General features: G+C 52.3%; 1 protein-coding gene across 1 annotated transcript in view; it reads right to left on the bottom strand.

Annotated features, from left to right (window-relative positions):
* Positions 1 to 16,407: 16,407 nt before the first annotated feature.
* The window catches only part of CORO2A (coronin 2A), a 47,330-nt gene continuing 43,620 nt past the window's right edge, over positions 16,408 to 20,117 (bottom strand). The window contains exons 10-12 of the mRNA XM_067553457.1: positions 18,713 to 18,803; positions 18,142 to 18,413; positions 16,408 to 16,637 (exon numbers count right to left, since the gene is read on the bottom strand). Of these exons, the coding sequence (XP_067409558.1) occupies positions 16,506 to 16,637; positions 18,142 to 18,413; positions 18,713 to 18,803 (495 nt within the window). The 3' untranslated portion in view covers positions 16,408 to 16,505. The remainder of the gene's footprint in view (positions 16,638 to 18,141; positions 18,414 to 18,712; positions 18,804 to 20,117) is intronic.

Consider the following 20,117-nt stretch of genomic DNA (forward strand, 5'->3'; position numbering starts at 1 on the left):
GGGATGTATTTAAGAATCTGAATAACGTCATTGCACCTCTCCATTCTTTGTTCCCAAAGTCTGCGTTACTGCCTTTCACACCTTTACCACACGTCTCACAATATTTGGTGTTTTTCTTAAGGACCCGGGTCCTGGAGTCCTGTTATTAGCTGGAACTCTCAGCTTTTGTGGTTTTGGTTTTGGTTTTTTTTTTAAAGAAAGTTTCTTGCCTTCATGGTTGCAGAGACTGAAAATATGATCTGAGTGTGCCCTAAATGCTCAGGAATCAGAAGACAAGAATATAATAAATGCAAAATGTATCATTTGTTTTAAATCTCATGGTCTTTTAATTCAAGGGCTTGGTAATACTGAAGTCTGCACACAACGATGAGTAGGCCAAGGTGCTGCAGACAGATTAGAACTTAGGAACTGATTCAAAGCCCACTAGTCAATGACAGTCACAGTGATTTCATGGGTTTGAATCAGGCCCTACAGTGCAGCTAGAAGGTCAGGAAGGTCATGAGACCGTCAGTGTTTGCTTAAAGAACCATGGAAGCCCCCTGGATAACATCTCCCCATATTTCATAGTCTGACAAAGTTCATCCTGGACAGAGTATCCCTTGTAGTTGATGCTGAGCATGATATGGTGTCATAGCATTTTAGGCTGGAGAGAGGGAGAGAGAGAGAGAGAGAGAGTGTGTGTGTGTGTGTGTGGGGTCCTGCTTTGCCATCCAGAGGAATTAAGCTGCTACTGCAGCCGCTGACCGGAACAGTTCTCACAAACTAAACATTTAGCGATGATCGTACAGACACGAGCAAAGTGTGCATGCTATACACCACGCGCCGCATCATAAAGGTATGTGTGCTGCTGAAAGCAGGATGACCAAGAAAGCATAAACAGCAGGGTCGCTGAGGTCGCCCTCAAGGCCCAGTCAAAACCTGCAGTGCCAGATTCAAATGAATGTGAAAGATGGGGGATATAATTGAGTGTGATGGGGTGAAATTAGGAAAAGGAAGATTTGCTCCAAACATGAAAAGCCTGACACGGTGGGGTAGGAGGCTGTAGAATAATCTCCTTGGGGCAGTGGTGGGAACCCTTTTGCTTTTGACTGTTCTCTCTCTCTCTCTCTCTCTCTCTCTCTCTCTCTCTCTCTCTCTCTCTCTCTCTCTCTCTCTCTCTCTCTCACACACACACACACACACACACACACACACACACAGAGTTCTTGGTTCACTGACAGAAGCAGAAGTCCACACACCAGCAGCAGGCAATAACTTGGGTTTATTCGGCTAACCAAGTGAGCATCAATTCCAATTCGTCACACCAGTCAATTTTTCTCCCCCTGCTTCCTGTTTGACCTCTGGCCATTCCCTGTCAACGTACGGCTTCATCATGTTGACATGATACACATGGTGGCTGTGCCCCCAGGTAGACAGTTCTGCCACATAATTCACCTCACTCAGTGGCTTGATGCCCTTCAAGAACCCACTCCAGGCAGCTTGTAGCTTATTCCTCCACACCAAGATGAGAGCCATCACCTGGTCTCTGCTGCCGTAGGAGCAGGCACGCGCGATGTGATCATACCAGACCATCTGCTTCCCTAGGGCCTTAGCTAAGTTTTCCCTGGTCAAACCCATGAGCTCAGCAAACTTTTCCCGGAACACTAGTACGTATTCCACCACCGATTCCCATGCGGGAGAGGCCTTCCCCTCCCATTCCTCCTTCACCAAGTCCAGGGAGGTCCCCTCACTCTCCTGCCGTACAGCAACTTGAAAGGGGAGAACCCTGTGGATTCCTGGGGCACTTTTCTGTATGTGACCAGCAGGTGGGGCAGGTACTATAAAAAGGTCTATAAAAGTCTTCAGGGTCCCGTGAAACCTCTCCACTAGCCTTTTGGCCTGAGGGGGCTAGGCTGAGGCCCAGGCGAGCTGGCCCCCACACTTCTCCCACAAGCACTGAAGCAGGGCTGACATGAAATTGGACCCCCCCCCCCCCCCCCCGAGCTGTAAGGATCGCCCAGGGAAACCTAACCCTGCTGAAAATGGCAGCAGCACATCTGCCACCATGTTGGCCTCGGTAGAGCGGCCTTGCTGAGGGACCCCCCCCCCCTCCCCCCACCCCTGCCATGTCCATCACCAGCTGCTGGAAAGGTTGCTTTCCAGGGCCCTCAGAACTGCTTTACACTTGTCCTGGGCCTGCCCCACCCTCTGGCTCCTTTATCCTTCTTCCCAGTCTGCAGTGATCCGCTCCAGGTGGTGCTGGGCCGTGTCCTTGGTGCCCACGTGGAGACGTAGGAAAGGGTGGCGGTCTGAGGGCTGGATAAGACTCAGCCTGAATTCTAGCGCCCTGTAACGCCTCTTTGTCCCACTGTTCCTGCATCACTTAGTGCCAGATGCTCTTGTCTGGAGGGTGCATCCAACCATCCTCCTGCTACCATGAAGTCCCATGGGACTAGCGCTCTCTGGAACCACTGTTTGGGGGGGGGGGGGAGGGAGAGCCAGTCAGGACTCTAGTGGGCTCGGGGGGGGGGTGGGGGTCCAGCCTCAGGGCCCCTCACACCAGCGCAGATACCTCCTGAAGCTGACCTCGGCGCATTCAGCATCCCTGCTCCACCGTGAGCACCCCACGGTGAGCCCCCCTGGCTGGGCGGCCGGGGGGGGGGGCCCAGCCAGGGCCCCCCCCCCCAAAAACCTTGTAGTCAGCAGCGATTCACAGCCAGCGTGGCACTCAGACGGGTTTATTCGTTCACAGGGTCACAGAGTACAAAGACTTTGTTAGCAGATGACTCAACAGTGCCAGCAGAGACCTACTAGGGCACTCCAGCGACCCCATTCTTGGGCTCTGCCCCGTCTGCTCCCCCCCCCCCCCCAACATGGGACTGGCCCTTTCAACCAGCCACACACCCCCCTTACCCCACCCCCAGTCCGTTGTCTCTCTCCCTCTGGCAAGGTGTCCATCCCCTCCTGGTTTGCACCTGCCACAGCCTGTTGCAGCTGGCTGACCCACAGCAGAAGGGTCCTGGCCATTGGCTGTGTCTGTGTGGCTGGCGGAAGCCACCTCCACCCGCTCATGGTCTCTGCAATGATCTCCCACCCTTTGTCCCCATCACCGCACTACATGAGTAACACACGGGGTAAACTGAGGCACCCACCCAGCACGCAGCGACAACCCCAAGAATATCGCCACTTCATCATAGTTTCATACCCGGCAGGACCGCCCCAACAGCTGATTGACCCATCACCGGGGGATTTTTTTTTGGGGGGGGGCCCCCTAAGTTCTGGAGAGGAGGTGGTGCCAGTGAACCTGTCCAGAAGTGGGTCATGTGAGCCCTTTAAGAACGCGTCTTGCCGCCCTCCACACATTGGGAAGGTTGTCACTCCCCCACCACAGGACGCTGCAGAGAGCAGAATGACCCATCACACTGCCCGGGGTGGGTGTGTGTGTGTGTGTGTGTTCCAGAGAAGTGGGGGAGAGGGCGCAAGATGATCCCTCCGGAAGTAGGTCGTGTGACTCCTCTAAGCAATTGTCTCGCCAATCTCCACCCATCAGGAGGGTTTTTCACCGCTTGCTGGATCAGCGCACGAGAGGATTGCCCCATCGCGGGGTGGGCAGGTGGAAAGGAAGTGGAGGGAACCCGTCTGTAAGTGGGTCATTTGAACCCCCCTAGTAACACCTCTTCCTGCCCTGCACACAGCTGTAGAGGTTTCACACACATCCTCACAGAAGCTCTGCAAGAGTGGATGGCGCCGTGGCTGGGGAGGGTGGGCCAAGCTGGCGGGAGGGGCGGTGCAGGTGACCCATCCAGAAGTGGGTCATGTGACCCTTCTAAGAACTCATCTTGTGGCCCTCCACCATCGGGAGGGGTTGCATGCCCCACAGGACCTCCCCGAGAGCGGATTGACCCATCACAGATGGGACAGGGCCCCGGGCGAGATGGGCGACTGGACCTCTCTGGAAGTGGGTCATGTGACTCCTCTTATTCGTCTTGCTGCCTTCCACCAATTGGGAAGGGGTTCCCTCCACAGGCCCGCCCCAAGAGTGGATTGAGCCATCGCTGGCATGGTGGGGAGGGGCAGGTTCTGTCGGGGGGAATGGCACGAGATGACCAGTCCGGAAGTGTGTCATGTGACCCCCCCCCTCTAAGAATGCATCTTGCTGCCCTCCATCCATTGGGAGGGGGTTTCACACCCCCAGGACTTCCCTGACCGTGGGGACTGACCCATCGCGGGGGTTGGGGCAGTAGGTTCCGGGGAGGAGGGGATGCTGGTAGACCCATCCGGAAGTAGGGCGTGACCCCTCTAAGAACTCACCTCGCCGCCCTCCAGTAATGCTGTGAGCTCCCCCAGCAGATCTGATCAGAAAGCAGCTCCTTGGTCAGAGTCAGCTACCTTTGTGACCCACCCCATGAGTGACTACCTCATTTACAAGCTTTTCAGTACTTTGTTGGGAATGCCTGGATCTATCTGCTGAAGGTATCTACCACCACCAGCACAAACTGATTTGTCTTATGATCCAGTGGTAGGGGCCCCTTTGTAGTCCATCTGTAGCCTTCCCCATGATCCTTGTGAGACTTGTCTCATTAAGTCCCCTTTAACCACCTTGTGAGGTGGGCTGTGCCTGGCACAATTTACACAGCATTCCCCATGTGATTTTAAATCAGCTGCCATTCCCGGCGACCCACACCACTTTTTTTAAGTCCCCAGTGCTTCTTCAAACCCAAGGTGCCCGCCTGCCAAGCTCCCATGCACCCAGCTTCGGCAAGCCGTCCGACTTCCCTGAGTGCATAGCATGACTGGGCCCTCGGTTGTTGGAGCACACCACATACCTTCTCTTAGTTCCCCCTTTGCTACATGCTTGGTCCCCAGCTTCTTGATGCCCACCTGTCCTGGCTCAGATTCCTGCAATTCCCAAATTCAATTTTCCCGATCCGTATCCACACCACTCCGGGTTATCACTGCCAAGGGCATACTTGGCTGTGGCTCCCAGGGCCCAGGGAGCGCCTCCATTGCAGCTCACTTCGCTTCAGTATCAGCCAGCTTATTCCCTTTGCTCAGGGGCCCCCACCCGTTTGTGGGCCTTTATTCTTACCCTATTAATTTGTGTAAAATGAGGGCTTAGTTCCTCCACCCATCTCCACCAATTAGCATGTTTAATAGTGGAGCCGTCCATGCTTTGAACTGATGGTCTGCCCACTATCTCAGCATCAGTGTGGTTGCACGAAACGCGCAATCTGAATCTACCACCACCCCACATTCTGGCTATAACAAGCTCGGTATAAATCCTGCCGACTACACCACTGTCACATTCCGGGGTGCAATTCAGACCAGTTGGGGGGGTGTCAGTGCCTGCCCTGTAACCTTGGGTGCCTCACTCTGCTTTGCTGTCATAGCTCCCAACCTGGGCCACTCACAACCAGCCTACCAGCCTGCAGCAGGTCAAACCCCAGCTGTCTGTGTATAGCAGTGGCCCTGGTCCAGCAGCTGTTACCCCAGCAGTCTGTCAGCACCACTCCAGTTACACTCTGGCTTCTACCCCCTTAGTTACTAGTAGCAGGGTGAACCCCCCCAATGCATTCCCAGTCCCTAATTTTCCCCAAAACATGTATTTGCACAGTCCAGCCCTCTCCTGGGCCGTTCAGATATAAAGATCTGTTGCCCCTGTAAGGAGTCACTATTCAACAGTTTGCTATTTTAACTGGAGATACCCAAGAGTTCAGTTTAAACACGGCGCTGGATTAGTTTAGACTAAACAAATAAAACCAGTTTATTAACCAAAGAAGACAGGATCTGAAGTGAGGCCAAGTATAGGACATAAAGTTAGAAATGGTTATAGCAAACAGACGTGACAACACGCACCTACAAGTCTAAAACTTAATCTAGCACGTTTTGGTTGAAGGCTTTGTTCAAGAGGTCCTTTCTCCCACCACAGGCTTCCAGCAAGATGGTGACTGACCTTTCCTTGCTCAGGAACTCTCCCAGAGACCCAAAAATACTAGGGCTTTTGTCGTCTGAGGTGAAAGTGAGATAACTTGAGGTGCTCTGCCCCTTTCCTTTATAGTCCAGTGAACCTTTGAAGTGGACTCTTCTGCGGGTTACCCTTCCAATAAAGTTTATTCAAGCAGTAAAGAAGGTGGCAAGTAGTTGGTGAAGGAGGCGGCTCCATGATCTTTCTTCCCCCAGGTATGTTTGCTGAAATCCAAATGGTTCTGTTTCCTTCCATCTCCTCATCCTGCTGTTTCAAGGACCCTGTTTATTACTTACATAAATCGAGGTAAACACGCATTTCTTTGTTTAGGATAGGCCTCTTTAACAACATTTGCCTAGACAAGGCTGTCCGGTTTTGACCGTGCTAATATCATCATACAGGGGGAATTCATAACGTTATATATAATGTTGCTACATACATTTCTCCATGATGTTATTGACCAGCAAGTTGTTCGTTTTCAAATGCAATCGCACACGGCATATTGTGTACAAAGAGTGTTACAGTGGCTTGTAAGGCGTGAATACAGGGGTGCATTCGATCACAGTGGGATAAAGCACCCACATGGCCAAGGGGGAGCTGCACCTGCAGGCTGCAGAGCTTTCATGTGGCCGTAGGCAGCAGCGACGGAGTGGGCCCCCTAAACCCATTTCCCACAGTGCAGAATGCAGGGAGCCAGCCAAAGACTGCAGGCTTGGGGGCCTACAGTGAGACACCTAAATCCCGAATTGGGCACCTAAATAAATGGCCTGATTTCCAGAGGGGCCCAAGGATTCTACCCAGCAACGGCTTGTGTGATTGAGCCCGGGAGCTGCTCTGTAGCTGATTTCCACATGCTGAAGCTCTGGCCCCCACGTTGGTTCCATCTCGCCCATTACAGTAGCCCAAAGTGCAGTGAAGAGGGTTGGGTTACTCTGCGCCTGCCAAGACCGGGAGCAGCCCTCACCCCGTCATCTGCAGCCTGGCACAGCGGGATGTTTCTCCAGAGAGTAGACACATGCAGACTTGCTCCGCGGGGGAGGACTAGTGTGCTCTTTGGCTGGCAATTTCTCTCTACCCGTTCTCCAGAAGAATGTCTCAACACGGTTCCCTTTACATGAAATGAAACTATGGTTCCTTCAAGTCTAGGGCTCAGCATAAACGCTTCAGTATCCAGAAGAGCATAATGCTCAAAAAGCAGGAAATACTTAGCAGTGAGCGAGATATTTCCATGTTTAAATATTAGTTTTATTAGAAAGAAGCTAAACACAGCAATATAATATAAAGGGCACTGAGATGACTACCTTGGATGATCTAGAGGGCCCAGGTGGGAAAGTTCATAGGAAGATATACATGGGTTTACAATAATGTCCCATACCTGCCAACTATAAGGCCACAGATTCACATGAGCAAAGGGAACAGTCAGAGAAACTCATTGCTGAGCCTGCTCAAGTAGTCCTTGGGGTTGGATTTTAATTGAAGTAAAATTAACCATTAGCAAACCCTCAGTATATCAAAAGTAAAATTCTAGCCAGCTATTTATTCTTTAGTTACATTTGCTTTACACATTGCACAATTCCATTTTTCTTCAGTGTTTTTTTCCCTTTTTCATATTTTTTTTTTTTTACAAAGATACAAGGAATTTAAGAATCAATGTCAAAATCATTCACACGTATTTAGGCACAGATTAATAAAGCATAAACCATATCTGCCATTATGTTTCTTTCCATAAAGATTTACAACTACATTTCAGCTCCAGAATGAATCATATTTCAATGTCTACATTGACACTGAGGTATTATTTAAAAGACCATATTCAAGTGCTGATTAGGTATTTGTTGTTCTCTAAAAGGCTGTCAGTAAACAATAATCGCAACTATTATCTTTTCAAGTAAACATTGAGATCAACAAGTCTATTGATAACTGGCTAAGAACCATGTTTGCTGATCAATTTCTAGGCTCCCTGGTCATATGCATAAACAAAAATACAATCAATAAGAAAACTCAAAAATGCCTTGTAAAAATTATTTTCCTGTCACTTTAGCTGACAAATAATTTAAATAATTTATTCTGAATGAAAAACATAACAAAAATAAAAACAAAAAATAAAGAAAATGCACCTGGTGCGGACATGAAAAGGCATGGTATTGTATTTATCAATAAGGTTGTGTCTGATGTGTCTGGTTTTGATCAGAGCTGGTTGGAAAATAATGATGCTTTATCACAAAAAGTAGGTCTGGAAGTTTCTGTGAAAACCTATTACTGTAATGTTCCGTTTTCAAAGCGTTCGGACGTAGTCGATAAACAGCACACAGCATCGCGTTTTTTGGTTTAAAAAAATATGCCCTGCTCTAGTTTGCCTAACTTTTGGCAGTGATGATTTGGGTGCCTATGTCCATCTCTGCAGCCAACAGGCTGTCCCATCACAGCCAGCATTGCAAGGAATGGTGATGCTAAACTGTGCCGGGAGGTGTCCTCTACAGGCAGCACGCCACACAAAACATCTGCCAGCATAAGTATGTATTATTTCTTTTACACCGAAGTGCGGAGACACTGATGAGGAACGCCAGGTACAAGGCAGTTTGTCGCATGTGAAGAAAGGGTTATTCACCTTGTGCCGTAAGTGTGGTTCTTCAAGATGGGTGTCCCAATGGGTGCGCCACTTCAGAGGCGCATGAGTTTTCTGGGTCCTTGACTGGAGATCTTCCATGAGCTGTGTCCGTTCAGCCTGTGCGTGCATCTAAACAACCTTGTGGTGCACTCTGAGGGTATATAGGGCTGCGCGGGTGAAGTGCCCTCAGTTCCTTCTCTATCCCAACAAAGAACAGTCCGATGCAGGGGGACGGAGGACAGGAAGTGGAGCAGCCATAGGGACACACATCTCAAAGAACCACAGTTACTGCCGTAGGTGAGTAACTTTCTTCAAGTAGTGTGCCTATAAGTACTCCATTTCAGGTGATTCCCGAGCAACATCCTCGCAGGGAGCTTTGGAATCGAGTCCAAGACTGAAGACAGGGCAGCAGAACCAAGGACCACGTCAGATCTGGTGGCATGGACCAAGGGATGGTGTTCAGTAAAGGTATGCACTGATGTGTAGCAGCTCTGCATGTTGGCAAGTTTCTGCGTCACACTGTGGAAGCTACCCGCGATCTGGCAGAGCGTGCTCTTATCCCCTGGGGCGCCAAAGCACCAGCTGCAGAATCGCAAGCAACAAAACCCCCCGAGATCCATCTCAACCGCCTCTGGGAAGAAATCGTGGACCCTCCTCCCCCTAGATCATTCTGTGATGGAGACAGACACTCTAGGTGATTTCCTGAATTGCTTGGTCCTATTCAGGTAAGAGACCAACACCCACCGTGCATCTAACCCATGAAAGGAGGTCTCATGTGGTCCCTGGGGCTTTATTGGTAGTTGACTACACTTGGTTTAAGATGGAAATCTGAGAGCACCTAGATAAGAACTTCAGATGCAGCCATAAGGAGACCTTGTCTCTGAAACATACCATAAATGGGGGGTCTGCCATTACGGCTCCAATCTCTCCCACCCTGCAGGCTGACAAGATAGCTACTAGAAAGGCCGTCTTCATCGATAAACGAAGCAAGGAACAGGTGCCCATAGGTTCAAATGGAGGGCCCATAAGGTATCTAAGTACCAGGTTGAGGTCCCAAATTGGAGTATGATCTTTAACCTGGTGTAACATTTTCCCAAACCCTTAATAAATCTAGAGGACGCTGCGGGGACACAAAAACAGAAAACTCCTCCATTGGGGAATGAAATGCTGATATTGCAGCCGGATGAACCTTAATACAGCTAATTGATAAACCCAATATTTTTAAATCCATCAGATAATCCAAGATGACTGAGAGCAGCGATGATTCAGGCAACAAGGGGGTGACGGTGACACCAGTGTTGAAGCTTTTCCATTTCTGAAGGTATGTCATTTGCATTGACTCCCTTCTACTGTTGAGTAGTACTTGCTTTACTCCCGTTGAGGAGGTGGATTCTAATCCTGTGAACCATCTAGGAGCCATGCTTGGAGATGGATGGCCCCCATGCTGGGGTGAAGCACCTGACTTGCATCCTGGAGAGGAAATGAGCGATGGTAGGAAGCTGGAATGCTGGTTGCACACAAAGGTGAAGCAGGCAAGGATACCAACCTTGGCTTGGCCAAGCTGGTACTATGAGGATAACCCGAGCCTTGACCCGTCTGATTGTGCTCATCTGACAGAATTAGAATTCGGGGTGTTGGAAGGAATGTGTAAAACAGCCCCTTCAACCAGGGACAGAGGAAAGCATGTCCCAAAGAGAAGCGACCTAAGCCTCTTCTTGAGCAGAACAGGGAGCACGTCTTGTTGAATGTGGTGCATAGTCCCCACCTCAGGAGTATCCCAGGAAGACCCTGAGTCCAACTCCCATTCGCAGTCCAGGGAGCACCTGATGATCATAATGCTTTAGCAAAGCTTTTGATATGGTCTCCCCCAGTATTCTTGCCAACAAGTTACAGAAATGGGCTGGATGAATGGACTATAAGATGGACAGAAAGCCGGCTAGATCATCGGACTCGATGGATAGTGATCAATGGCTCGATGTCTAGTTGGCAGCTGGTACCAAGCGGAGTTCCCCAGGGGTCGGTGCTGGGGCCGGTTTTGTTCAACATCTTCATTAATGATCTGGAGGATGGGGTGGATTGCACCCTCAGCAAGTTCGCAGATGACACTAAGCTGTGGGGAGTGGTAGATATGTTGGAGGACAGTGATAGGATACAGAGTGACCTAGACAAATTGGAGGATTGAGCCAAAAGAAATCTGATGAGGTTCAACAAAGACAAGTGCAGAGTCCCTGCACTTAGGATGGAAGAATCCCATGCACTGCTACAGACTGGGGACCGACGGGCTAGGCAGCATTTCTACAGAAAAGGACCTGGGGGTTACAGTGGACAAGAAGCTGGGTATGAGTCAACGTATACCCTTATTGCCAAGAAGGCTAACGGCACATTCGGTTGCATTAGTAGGAGCAGTGCCAGCAGATAAAGGGAAGTGATTATGCCCCTCTATTCGGCACTGGTGAGGCCACATTTAGAGTACTATGTCCAGTTTTGGGGCCCCCACTACAGAAAGGAAGTGGACAAATTGGAGAGAGTCCAATGGAGGGCAACGAAAATTATTAGGGGGCTGGAGCATATGACTTATGGGGAGAGGCTGAGGGAACTAGGCTTGTTTAGTCTGCAGAAGAGAAGAATGAGGGGAGATTTGATAGTGCCTTCAACTACCTGAAAGGGGGTTCCCAGGAGGATGGAACTAGGCTGTTCTCAGTGATAGTAGATGACAGAACAAGGAGCAATGGTTTCAAGTTGCAGTGTGGGAGGTCTAGGTTGGATATTAGGAAAATCTTTTTCCCTAGGAGGGTGGTAAAGCACTGGAATGGGTTACCTAAGGAGGTGGTGGAATCTCCATCCTTAGAGGTTTTTAAGGCCTGGCTTGAGAAAGGCCTGGCTGGGATGGTTTAGTTGGGGTTGGTCCTGCTTTGAGCAGGGGCTGGACTAGATACCTTCTGAGGTTCCTTCCAACCCTCATTTTCTAGGATTCTATATCAGCTGTAACATTCTGGGCTCCAGGAAGGGAAATGGCGGAGATCTGAATCTGCTGAGCTCTACACCAGTTGGATGATTTTATTGCTTTGACAGACCGGGGAGGGATCGTGCTTCTTCCTGTCTGTTGCTGTAGAACATGTAAGCCGCATTGTCTGTCCTGATCCTGATTGACTTGCCCTTGATGAGAGGTAGAAACAGAAGCCAGACATTCCTGACTACCCTGAGGTCCCAACAGGCAGATCTGCAGACTGAAAGGGGTCCCTGAAGATGGATGAGGTAGGGGAATGTGAAGTGGATGGTATAACCCGATGTTATAACCTCCATAACCCACTTATCTGCTGCATTATGTCACCAGGCCTGTTCGAAATGGGAAGGCGGTATCCAAGAGAGGTGGGTAAAGGCTTGCTAGCTTGCAAACTGGAGCTGAGGAAGGAGGTCGAACTCTCAACCAACCTGTCAAAACTTCTGTTTTCATGATGACTTGAGGACTCGCTAAAGGACGGTGAGAAGCTCTTTTCCTCTGGAACCCTTATCTTTTTCTAGCAGATTTGTGATAAAGTGGGAAAACAACAATTCTAAGTCCCTGGGATGCACATAGTATTTCTTATCTGCCTGTTAGCAAGTTGGCAGGATGGTGGCAGAAGTTTGCCACACAGTCCTTGCTGGATCCGGGAAAGCTTCATTAATGGGCAGTGCAACCTGGGTGGGCGTGTGACTGACTGCAAAATCCCAGGAGTTTTGAGTCTTTAACAGGTAGCTGGAGAGTGTCAGCCACTCTCTTGACAAGGACCCTGGAGTCAAAAAAAAAAACCATCAGCCATCGACGGCGGTGAGGGCATGACTGTCATCTGGAGACAAAGATGAAATCTGGTTTGAGAGGGGGGCTCCTTCTCCACCCTAGCCTCCTGTTCCTCCAAGGCCTCTTCGTGTTGGCGGTTTGGAGTATGGGACTGTGGGGCCCTAATCTCCCAGTGGAATGTCTGGGAGGTCTGGCAAATTGCTGCCAATCTGTCGCCCAAGGATCCCAGTATGAGCAGTGGAGAGGACCCTATGGGAGCTAGGGGCATACCAGGACTGATCCCACCATCCCTGACATGGACGAGGATCCTGGTCGAAGCATGGGTTTCAGTAATGATGCGGAGAGGAACCCTGCACTGATAAGGAGAAGACCGATTGAATGTCGCCTTCATGCTCCTCAGTGTCTTCCAGTGGAGAGGGGGGTTCAAAATAGAAACAGACAGAGAATCCTCGGCTACTGGGAAGCAACAGTAATCCAGAGACTGGGGTCTCTGTACTGAGATCTCTTGGGTACCCGTAAGCAGTGGGGACGCTGGCTTGTCTAACACTGACAAGTCCCTGGAGAAGGGGAATTCCTCGGTAGTGCATGGTCAGTCCTAAGGCAGCAGCTGACGTGGATGATACCGTTGGTTTGGAACGCGTAGGCACTGGTGCTGAAGGCTTTGATGTTGTCAGTACCAATGGAGCCAAGTGGGAAGTTACCATTGGTAAGTTGGATGTAGATGGTGCCATTCTGGAAGAGCGCATGGCCTGTACCTCCCTGTCCTTCATGGATGGTACTGGGGCCCTGCTGGAGCCGCATTTCTCTGAAGCGCTCCAGAATCTCCCTGCTCCACCAGTATTCTAGGAAGGGTCTTTTGTCTTCACGGTACTGAGTCAAGAAGTCGAGGCCTCAGACGCTGTAGATTTAGGGGGAGCGGGAGACTTCTTGGGGGCCAGCTGGCAGACTGAACTCCTCTTCTTGGAGCCTTCCCTGCATCCTCCAAGGCCTTCCCCTTCCCAGGAGAGACCTTAGCCAAGATCGAAGGAGCCCAGAGACAGATGGACGGGGTGGGGTGTCTCCTGACCGGACTCAGAGCTGTGTCGAAGTGAGCGCGCCATCCGCAGCAGCTTCGATTTGGTCTCCTGATTCTTCTGTGTTCGAGATTTGAGAGCCAAGCCAAAATGACACTGCTGGGAGACGTGCCCTCCGTCACACCCGTAAACACGCTGAGTTCTGCACGAGGCAGAGAAGGCACTCAGGGCAGGTTCCCTGCACAGTCCTACATACCCTGGGAGGGCGTATGTGCAGTGAAGCACCCACAGGGACCCTGGTCAAAGAAGAACATAGCTCCCCCCCCAAGCCAAGTTTGCAGTGAAGCAAGGAAGTGTATGACTGGCTTCAGCACCTACGTTTATTGGTTCTCATTTAGAGCTGCATGAGGCTGTGTGAACCCTCCCTGCAGCACAGCTAAAGGGGGGTCATGGTGCAGTTCTTCTTGGACGCTTACATACGAGAGTTTAAACGTGTTTGGGTGCAATCCTGCAAACATCTCTTCAGGGCATTCCCCTGGAGGCCAGGGCTAGCGAGCCCAGTGCCCTAGGGAATGTTTGCAGGACAGTCTTGATCCTCTCTCGCAGATGAAGCCTCGCTGTTGCCGTGGTTTTAGCTACAGCAATTCTTCTTTCTATCACTCGGAAAACGGAGGAGTTCAGAGAATGGGCCTGGCATGCAGCCCTGTTCCCTCCCATGCCCAGCACACACATGCATACAGACACACACACACCCTAACACACACACACACACACACACACACAGACACACATACACCCTAACAAACACACACCTCCCAAACACAAACACATGCACACACTCCCTAACAAGCAAACACACACACACACACACACACACACACACACACACACACACATCCCCTAAAAAAAACCACACACACACCTCCCACACATAAACATGCCCACAGCCCCAAACAAACACACGCACACCCTTAACAAGCACACAGATGCACACACCCCCTAACAAATAAACAGACACTCCCCCCAACAAACACACAACACCTCCCACACACACACACACACACACACACACACACACACACACACACACACCCCTCCTGCGCCCACACACCCAAATTCTCCATCTTATTCATTTTCCCGAGGGACCACAATTACCCCATGTCCACCTCCCGCGCACCTTCTCTGGGCTGGTCTCTCACTGCACTGCTGCCCTCTAGTGGGCAAACGGATGGACTCCCTTTATCGGAGCCGGCTCTCCCTACACCCGGGTCTGCTGTCCACACAGCACCAGTGGTGGGCATGGTCAGGGCCAGGCCTGTAACGGAGCCTCGCCTTTTCTGCAGGCTGCCGGTGCACTTGCCCTGCATTGGTGTCCGGGGCAGTGGCGGTGGCTGGCTGGGAAGCTGTTGCAGACACGGGGGGTGGGACGGCGTGGAAGGAGCTGCACTGGGGCGTGATTGCGCGATTGGAAGTGCCCTCTGGATGGAGCAGAGAGAGGGTAGAGGAGGAGGCAGAGGCTGAGCCAGAAAGCAAGGGGGTGACCAGGCAGGTAGGGAAGTCAGGTCAGGAGAATGATGCGGGTGCCCATATGTGGGGGGAAGGGGTAGGAAAGGAGAGGCGATGGGGTGGCAGGGGGACAGGATGGGAGGCTGGGACTTGGGGAGCCAGGGAAGGGGAAGTTGCAGGTGTTGAGGCATGAGGTGGGGATGGACTGATGCGTGGGGCAGGAGAGTCCCAGAGGCAGGGGCAAAGCTGAGATGGTGCAGGGGAGCCAGCCGGGTTTGGCAATGGGCTGCATGTCCCGGGAGGAGAAGGGAGCGTCACAGATGAAACCAGGACAGCCGCGGGGAAGGTTGGAGACGGCGTTAGGCTGTTTGGGGCGAGCAATGGGCTCACGTCTCCAGCTGGGCCCACCAGACTTCCGCCAGAGTTAACGTGACTCCAGGACCTCACTCCCCGTGTGCAGTGCGAACCAACGGTGCCCAGTGCAGTGCAGGCCACCCGCGCCATGCAGTGCGGGCCCTTTGGCATCCAGTGTAGGGCGGTGCGGTCCTAGAGCCCCAGGTGCAGTTTAGAACAGTGCGAGGGCGCCGTGCGCAGTGCAGGCCTACAGGGCTCAGTGCAAAGCAGCTAGGGGCTTATAATAAGGCAGAGGAAGGGAAGCAGCCGGGGAAATATCAACCCCAGCTTTAAAGAGGTGGAGCTTGAGGTGACCCCAAGGAGAACATTGCAGAGTCAGGCAGAGCCTGTCCAGGTCTCTGTTACTGGCCCTATGGCAGGGACACTCCCTGAGTCGGCCCTCGTGCTGGGCGCAGAGACGTTCTCTCACAGCAGCCACATGGATTTCCAGCACCCGCCTTCCTTCAGTGACACGCTCGCTCTTCTGGGAACCTGAGGCCTACAATGACAGACAGTGCGGCGGGAGGCACGTCCCGGGCAGGGCGACCCTGAGCTCCGTCCTCCAGGAAGCACCGAGAGCAGCGTGTGACATAAGCCTGGCCCGCGTTACTGCAGCGTGCTGCCCAGGGGCCCACGGGCCTGCCCAGCCTTCCGCCTGCTCTCCCTGGGGCAGGACGAGCCTCCGTAGGCACAGGGGCTGCTCTCCAGCCTGCCCCTGGGGCTTTCCGCTACACCAGGTCAAGGGCAGACGGTGCCCAGCCTGCAGCAGGAGTCCGTTGCTCTCCTGGCCCTCCCCACTCGACGTCCTTTCTGTGGGGGCCACGGGAGGAGCAGCAGCGAGGACCAGCTCCCCTCTGGATGCCATGGGTGGCGTGATGGTGCCTCTGGCACAGGGGCTCTCTCTGCGGGCTCCTCGCCATGCCGCACCTCTCTGACACCGGCAGCCTTCCCCGCCTGCCACAGAGGGGCCACGGCAGCTGCAGTCCAAGCACAGGCTGGCCCGGGGAGTTGGCCGCCATGGCCATATGCCTGCAGCATGCAGGGGAGTCGCACGGCAGCCCTTCCAGAGCCTGGCCAGCCAAGCCGATCCACACGGAGCACCCAGGAGAGCAGGGCACTTGCCCGCCGGCGGCCAGGGGAAGTTTGCACCGCATTCACCTCCTTTTCACCAATGCACAGCACAGAAAGAGTCATTCCCTCAAGGCAGTTGGGGGTCTGCTGCAGGCACAGTGCAGGCCAGGGCTGCCGAGCGGGCCTGTCCCCTCAGTACCTGCCGGAGTCCGTGCGGACGTTTTTGATCTCCAGTTCTAGCTGTTTGATTTGGACGTCCCGCTGGTTCACCAGCTCTCGCAGGCGCCGGATTTCTTCCTGCTGGCGGTAAAACATCTGCAGCAGCTGTGGAAGAAACGGCACGCTGGTTTAGTTCTGTTGTGCCCCGCTGGGCCTAGGCATAATGCACAAGAACATCTCTGTTCTCCTGCAGCGCTACAATACCAATGGAATAAACCAGGGAGCCCAGCCCCCCACATAGCTAGGCCCTGCTGCCGCTACCAGACAGCTTAGACTAAGCATCGGGGCCACCCCGGGCACCCCACCGTCCCAGCAAAACCCTATGTCCTTAACAAAGAGGAAAGGAAAGAGACGGAGCTTTCCATCCCCCCCGCTCCCAGCCAAGGTGACTCCAATCCACCAAAACACTGCCCTCGCACTCAGGACACCTGGGTCCAACTCCCCTCTGTGCCACTGACTCCCTGGGTGCCCTTGGGCAAGTCATTCGGAGGAAGTCTGTGGTACAACGTATAGATGACCTTACAGTACGTCGCTGCACAGCCACCGTAGGTCATTAAATCACTTTGGCACATCCATATGACGCTCTTTGTGTCGGCGTTGGGCGTCCACACCAGAAGCGCGTGCACCGATTTAACTGACAAAGCGTGGAGCATTGTGGGAGGGCTTCTGAAAGGCTGCCACAGTCGATGTAAGCAACACATCGGTGGGAGACACATTTTAGTGTAGACGCTAAGGGCACGTCTACACTACAAAATTAGGTCGAGTTAAGTTAGGTCGCCCTACAGCCCGGGCAGTAATTACATTGGCTGTTGGTGTCCACACTACACTTCTTCTGCCGGTGGTGCATGTCCTCACCAGGAGAGCTCGCACCGACTGAAGCAAGGCGTTGTGGGGCACTGCATGGGGCAGCTGCATGGGCCCGATTGATGGAGGCCCTCCCACTCCGGGGCTGACAGCCAGAGACAAAAAATGAAATAGGTAGCAGCCCCGAAACTGACAAGAATGTCAATTTCACTGCTGGTGGGTTCCCTGCAGTGAACTTGACTCAATTCAGGGGGCTGACCACAGAGGTAGGGGGCAGGGCTCCGGGCTCCAGCTGTGAGTGTGGTGTGGGGCTGACAGCCAACAGGCGATGTAAGTGACGCAGTGTCTACATGGACACTGCGTCGCCCTAAATACGTCGACCTAAGCGCCACGCCTCTCGCGTAGGTGGAGTTATTAAGTCGGTGTAGTGGGCGACTTACATTTTAGGTTAGACGCTTACACAGTTAGGTCGACGTAAGCTGCCTTATGTGGGTCTAACTGTGTAGATGTAGACCAGGGCTCAGTCTCTCTGGGTCTCAGTTCCCATCTGTCCAATGGGGATTGTAACCATTCTTTTGTCTGTTTACATTATGAATTCTCTGGGGCAGATACACGGACAGCGCTAGTTATGTGCCAGGCATGCCGGCACCGAAGTGGTGGGGGTTTTTTACCTCTGCTAACGCACCCGAATCCCACAACGCAGACCCTGGACATTGCTTTTCAAATCAAAACATTTTTCAGTTTGCTTGCTTTGCCAACTGCATGTCATTCTCCCCCCACGCCACATGCTTTCCCACAGCCAGACCTCATTCTCGGTTTTGGGTGGAGGGCACTCGAATAAGTCAAAGCCATTGGAAAGCCACATTTGTCTGTCTTCCTGCAGTCTTTCCTCCACTTTTTTCGGGCCTCTCTTTTCTTGGCTCCCACTTTGCTTCCGAATTTCCTTCACCGCCATCCTTTCTGGCCTGTCCTGGTACCAGCTTGAGACTGTGGGCTGCAGTGATGATTCTCTCTCAGGAAACGGTGGCAGGGAATTCAGGATTTCAGAGCCTGGTCTCAAAGATACCAGGACAGGCTCTACAAGGCAACCAGGTGAATGGTTAGCACACAGATCGAGTGTACACATCAGCAGTGAGCAAAACACAAGAGAGCTGCAGGTTCAAATAATCAGGCTCCAGTATGGAGTCATTTCCCAAGGTGATACACAACAGAGATGTGAGCGATCTGAGCCATTCAGCACACATTTTGTTATTGATATAATTTCCCCTCTCCCGTGATTTTCCAGTAGCTAACGGGTAAGATAGCTAATGGTACTGTGTGTGTACACCAGACAATCCAGTCAATGTTAGACTCCATCCTCTCTCAGAGAGCCTGACCTTTGTTAATTCCCTTCAGCCATTCCTGTGCCGTGAGGGCTGGCTGGGCTCCAGCTGTCATCGGGTAGATGTCTTCTTGGTATGACTCCGACTGCAAATACACAGACAGCACAGAGTCACCCCAGCCACTTTCTGACAGCTTCAACATGTTACGGAAGAATTTTCAGCACAAGAGACTAGCCCTGGGACCACTTCACAGTGACCGACCCCCTACCAACCCTGGTTTGTTTATGACGTTCAAATTTGCCATGAACATTTACTAGCCCTGACACAAAATCCACTTGGCTGCCCTTTACTGGGAGGAGGATGACCACAAAATAGCCAGTCTCCTTTTGCTCAACACTTACTTGCACTGGAAGAGGGGAATTTTGCTAGGCACGTCTTAGTTCATTTCAGTAAGACTGTTATTTATGCAAGCAGCGGACGAAGGGGGAATCCTGGCACCACTGGAGTTAGTGGCAAAGCTCCTGTTAACTTCAGCAGGGTCAGGCCGTCAGCCAAAGTGAGTATTAAAAGCACAGGCAGGAAGGAGTTGGGTGGCTTGAAAGTGCTGGTGTAGCTGTTAGAGAGAGCTGTGTCGGAGGAACACGCATCCTGGGTGCTTAGCATGGAAGGTGGACAGGGACTTACTTACTGGCGCTACAACAACACCCCAGTGGAATTCACCCATTCCAGTAGCCCTGCACAGTGCTGACGGAGCTTCATAAACGGGGCTGCGGCCTCCATCGTCAGACTCAGTCGCTCATGGAGCCATGAGATGAGCAGACCGGAGAGCAAGAGACAGGAGTTCCTGGTTTTAGTCACCGTGTCCTTGCACCAGAACTGAGTCTGGACACGGTATAAGCTTCTTCTACACCGCGGCGCAACTGTGGAGGCAGCCTGGCACCTGTGCATGGTACTTCATCAGCTCATGACGCCACGGCCCTGATAAATGGCTCCCCTGGGCGGGGCAGCGTTGGAGAAGGCTCACGGTTCTCAATCCAGTCGCAGGCATTCCAATGAATCGATCCCCACTTAAGGTGCCCCCAGTGACAACCAGGCAGAAGGAGGACAGTGCCTGCGTGCTAAAGCACTGGCCAATGAGGATGTGTCAGGCAGGGAACAGCCGGCTCCAGCCTGGACTGCTGAGACCTGGCCCCGGGGCTGTTACTTCAATGGAGATTTCCCCTTTGCCCCCCGCCAAGCATCCGGTCCCCACGGCAGTCTCAGAAAGGAGCAACCTTCTGCCCAGGGCTTTGGCAGCCATCCAGGGCACTTTCCAAGGCTCTTTTTCTAACATTTACATAACCCCACCTCAAGCCCCAAGCCAGTAACCTATAGCCATAGCTACAGCCCTGAAGGGAAATGACAGGGTGAAGCTGATTCAACCCCACAGCTCAACGATTCCGTCCCTATTACCCGGAGG

This window comes from Emydura macquarii, unplaced genomic scaffold, assembly GCF_026122565.2.
Source record: "Emydura macquarii macquarii isolate MOO-44397 ecotype Brisbane River unplaced genomic scaffold, CSIRO-AGI_Emac_v2 contig_1451, whole genome shotgun sequence".
Lineage (NCBI taxonomy): Eukaryota > Metazoa > Chordata > Testudines > Chelidae > Emydura > Emydura macquarii.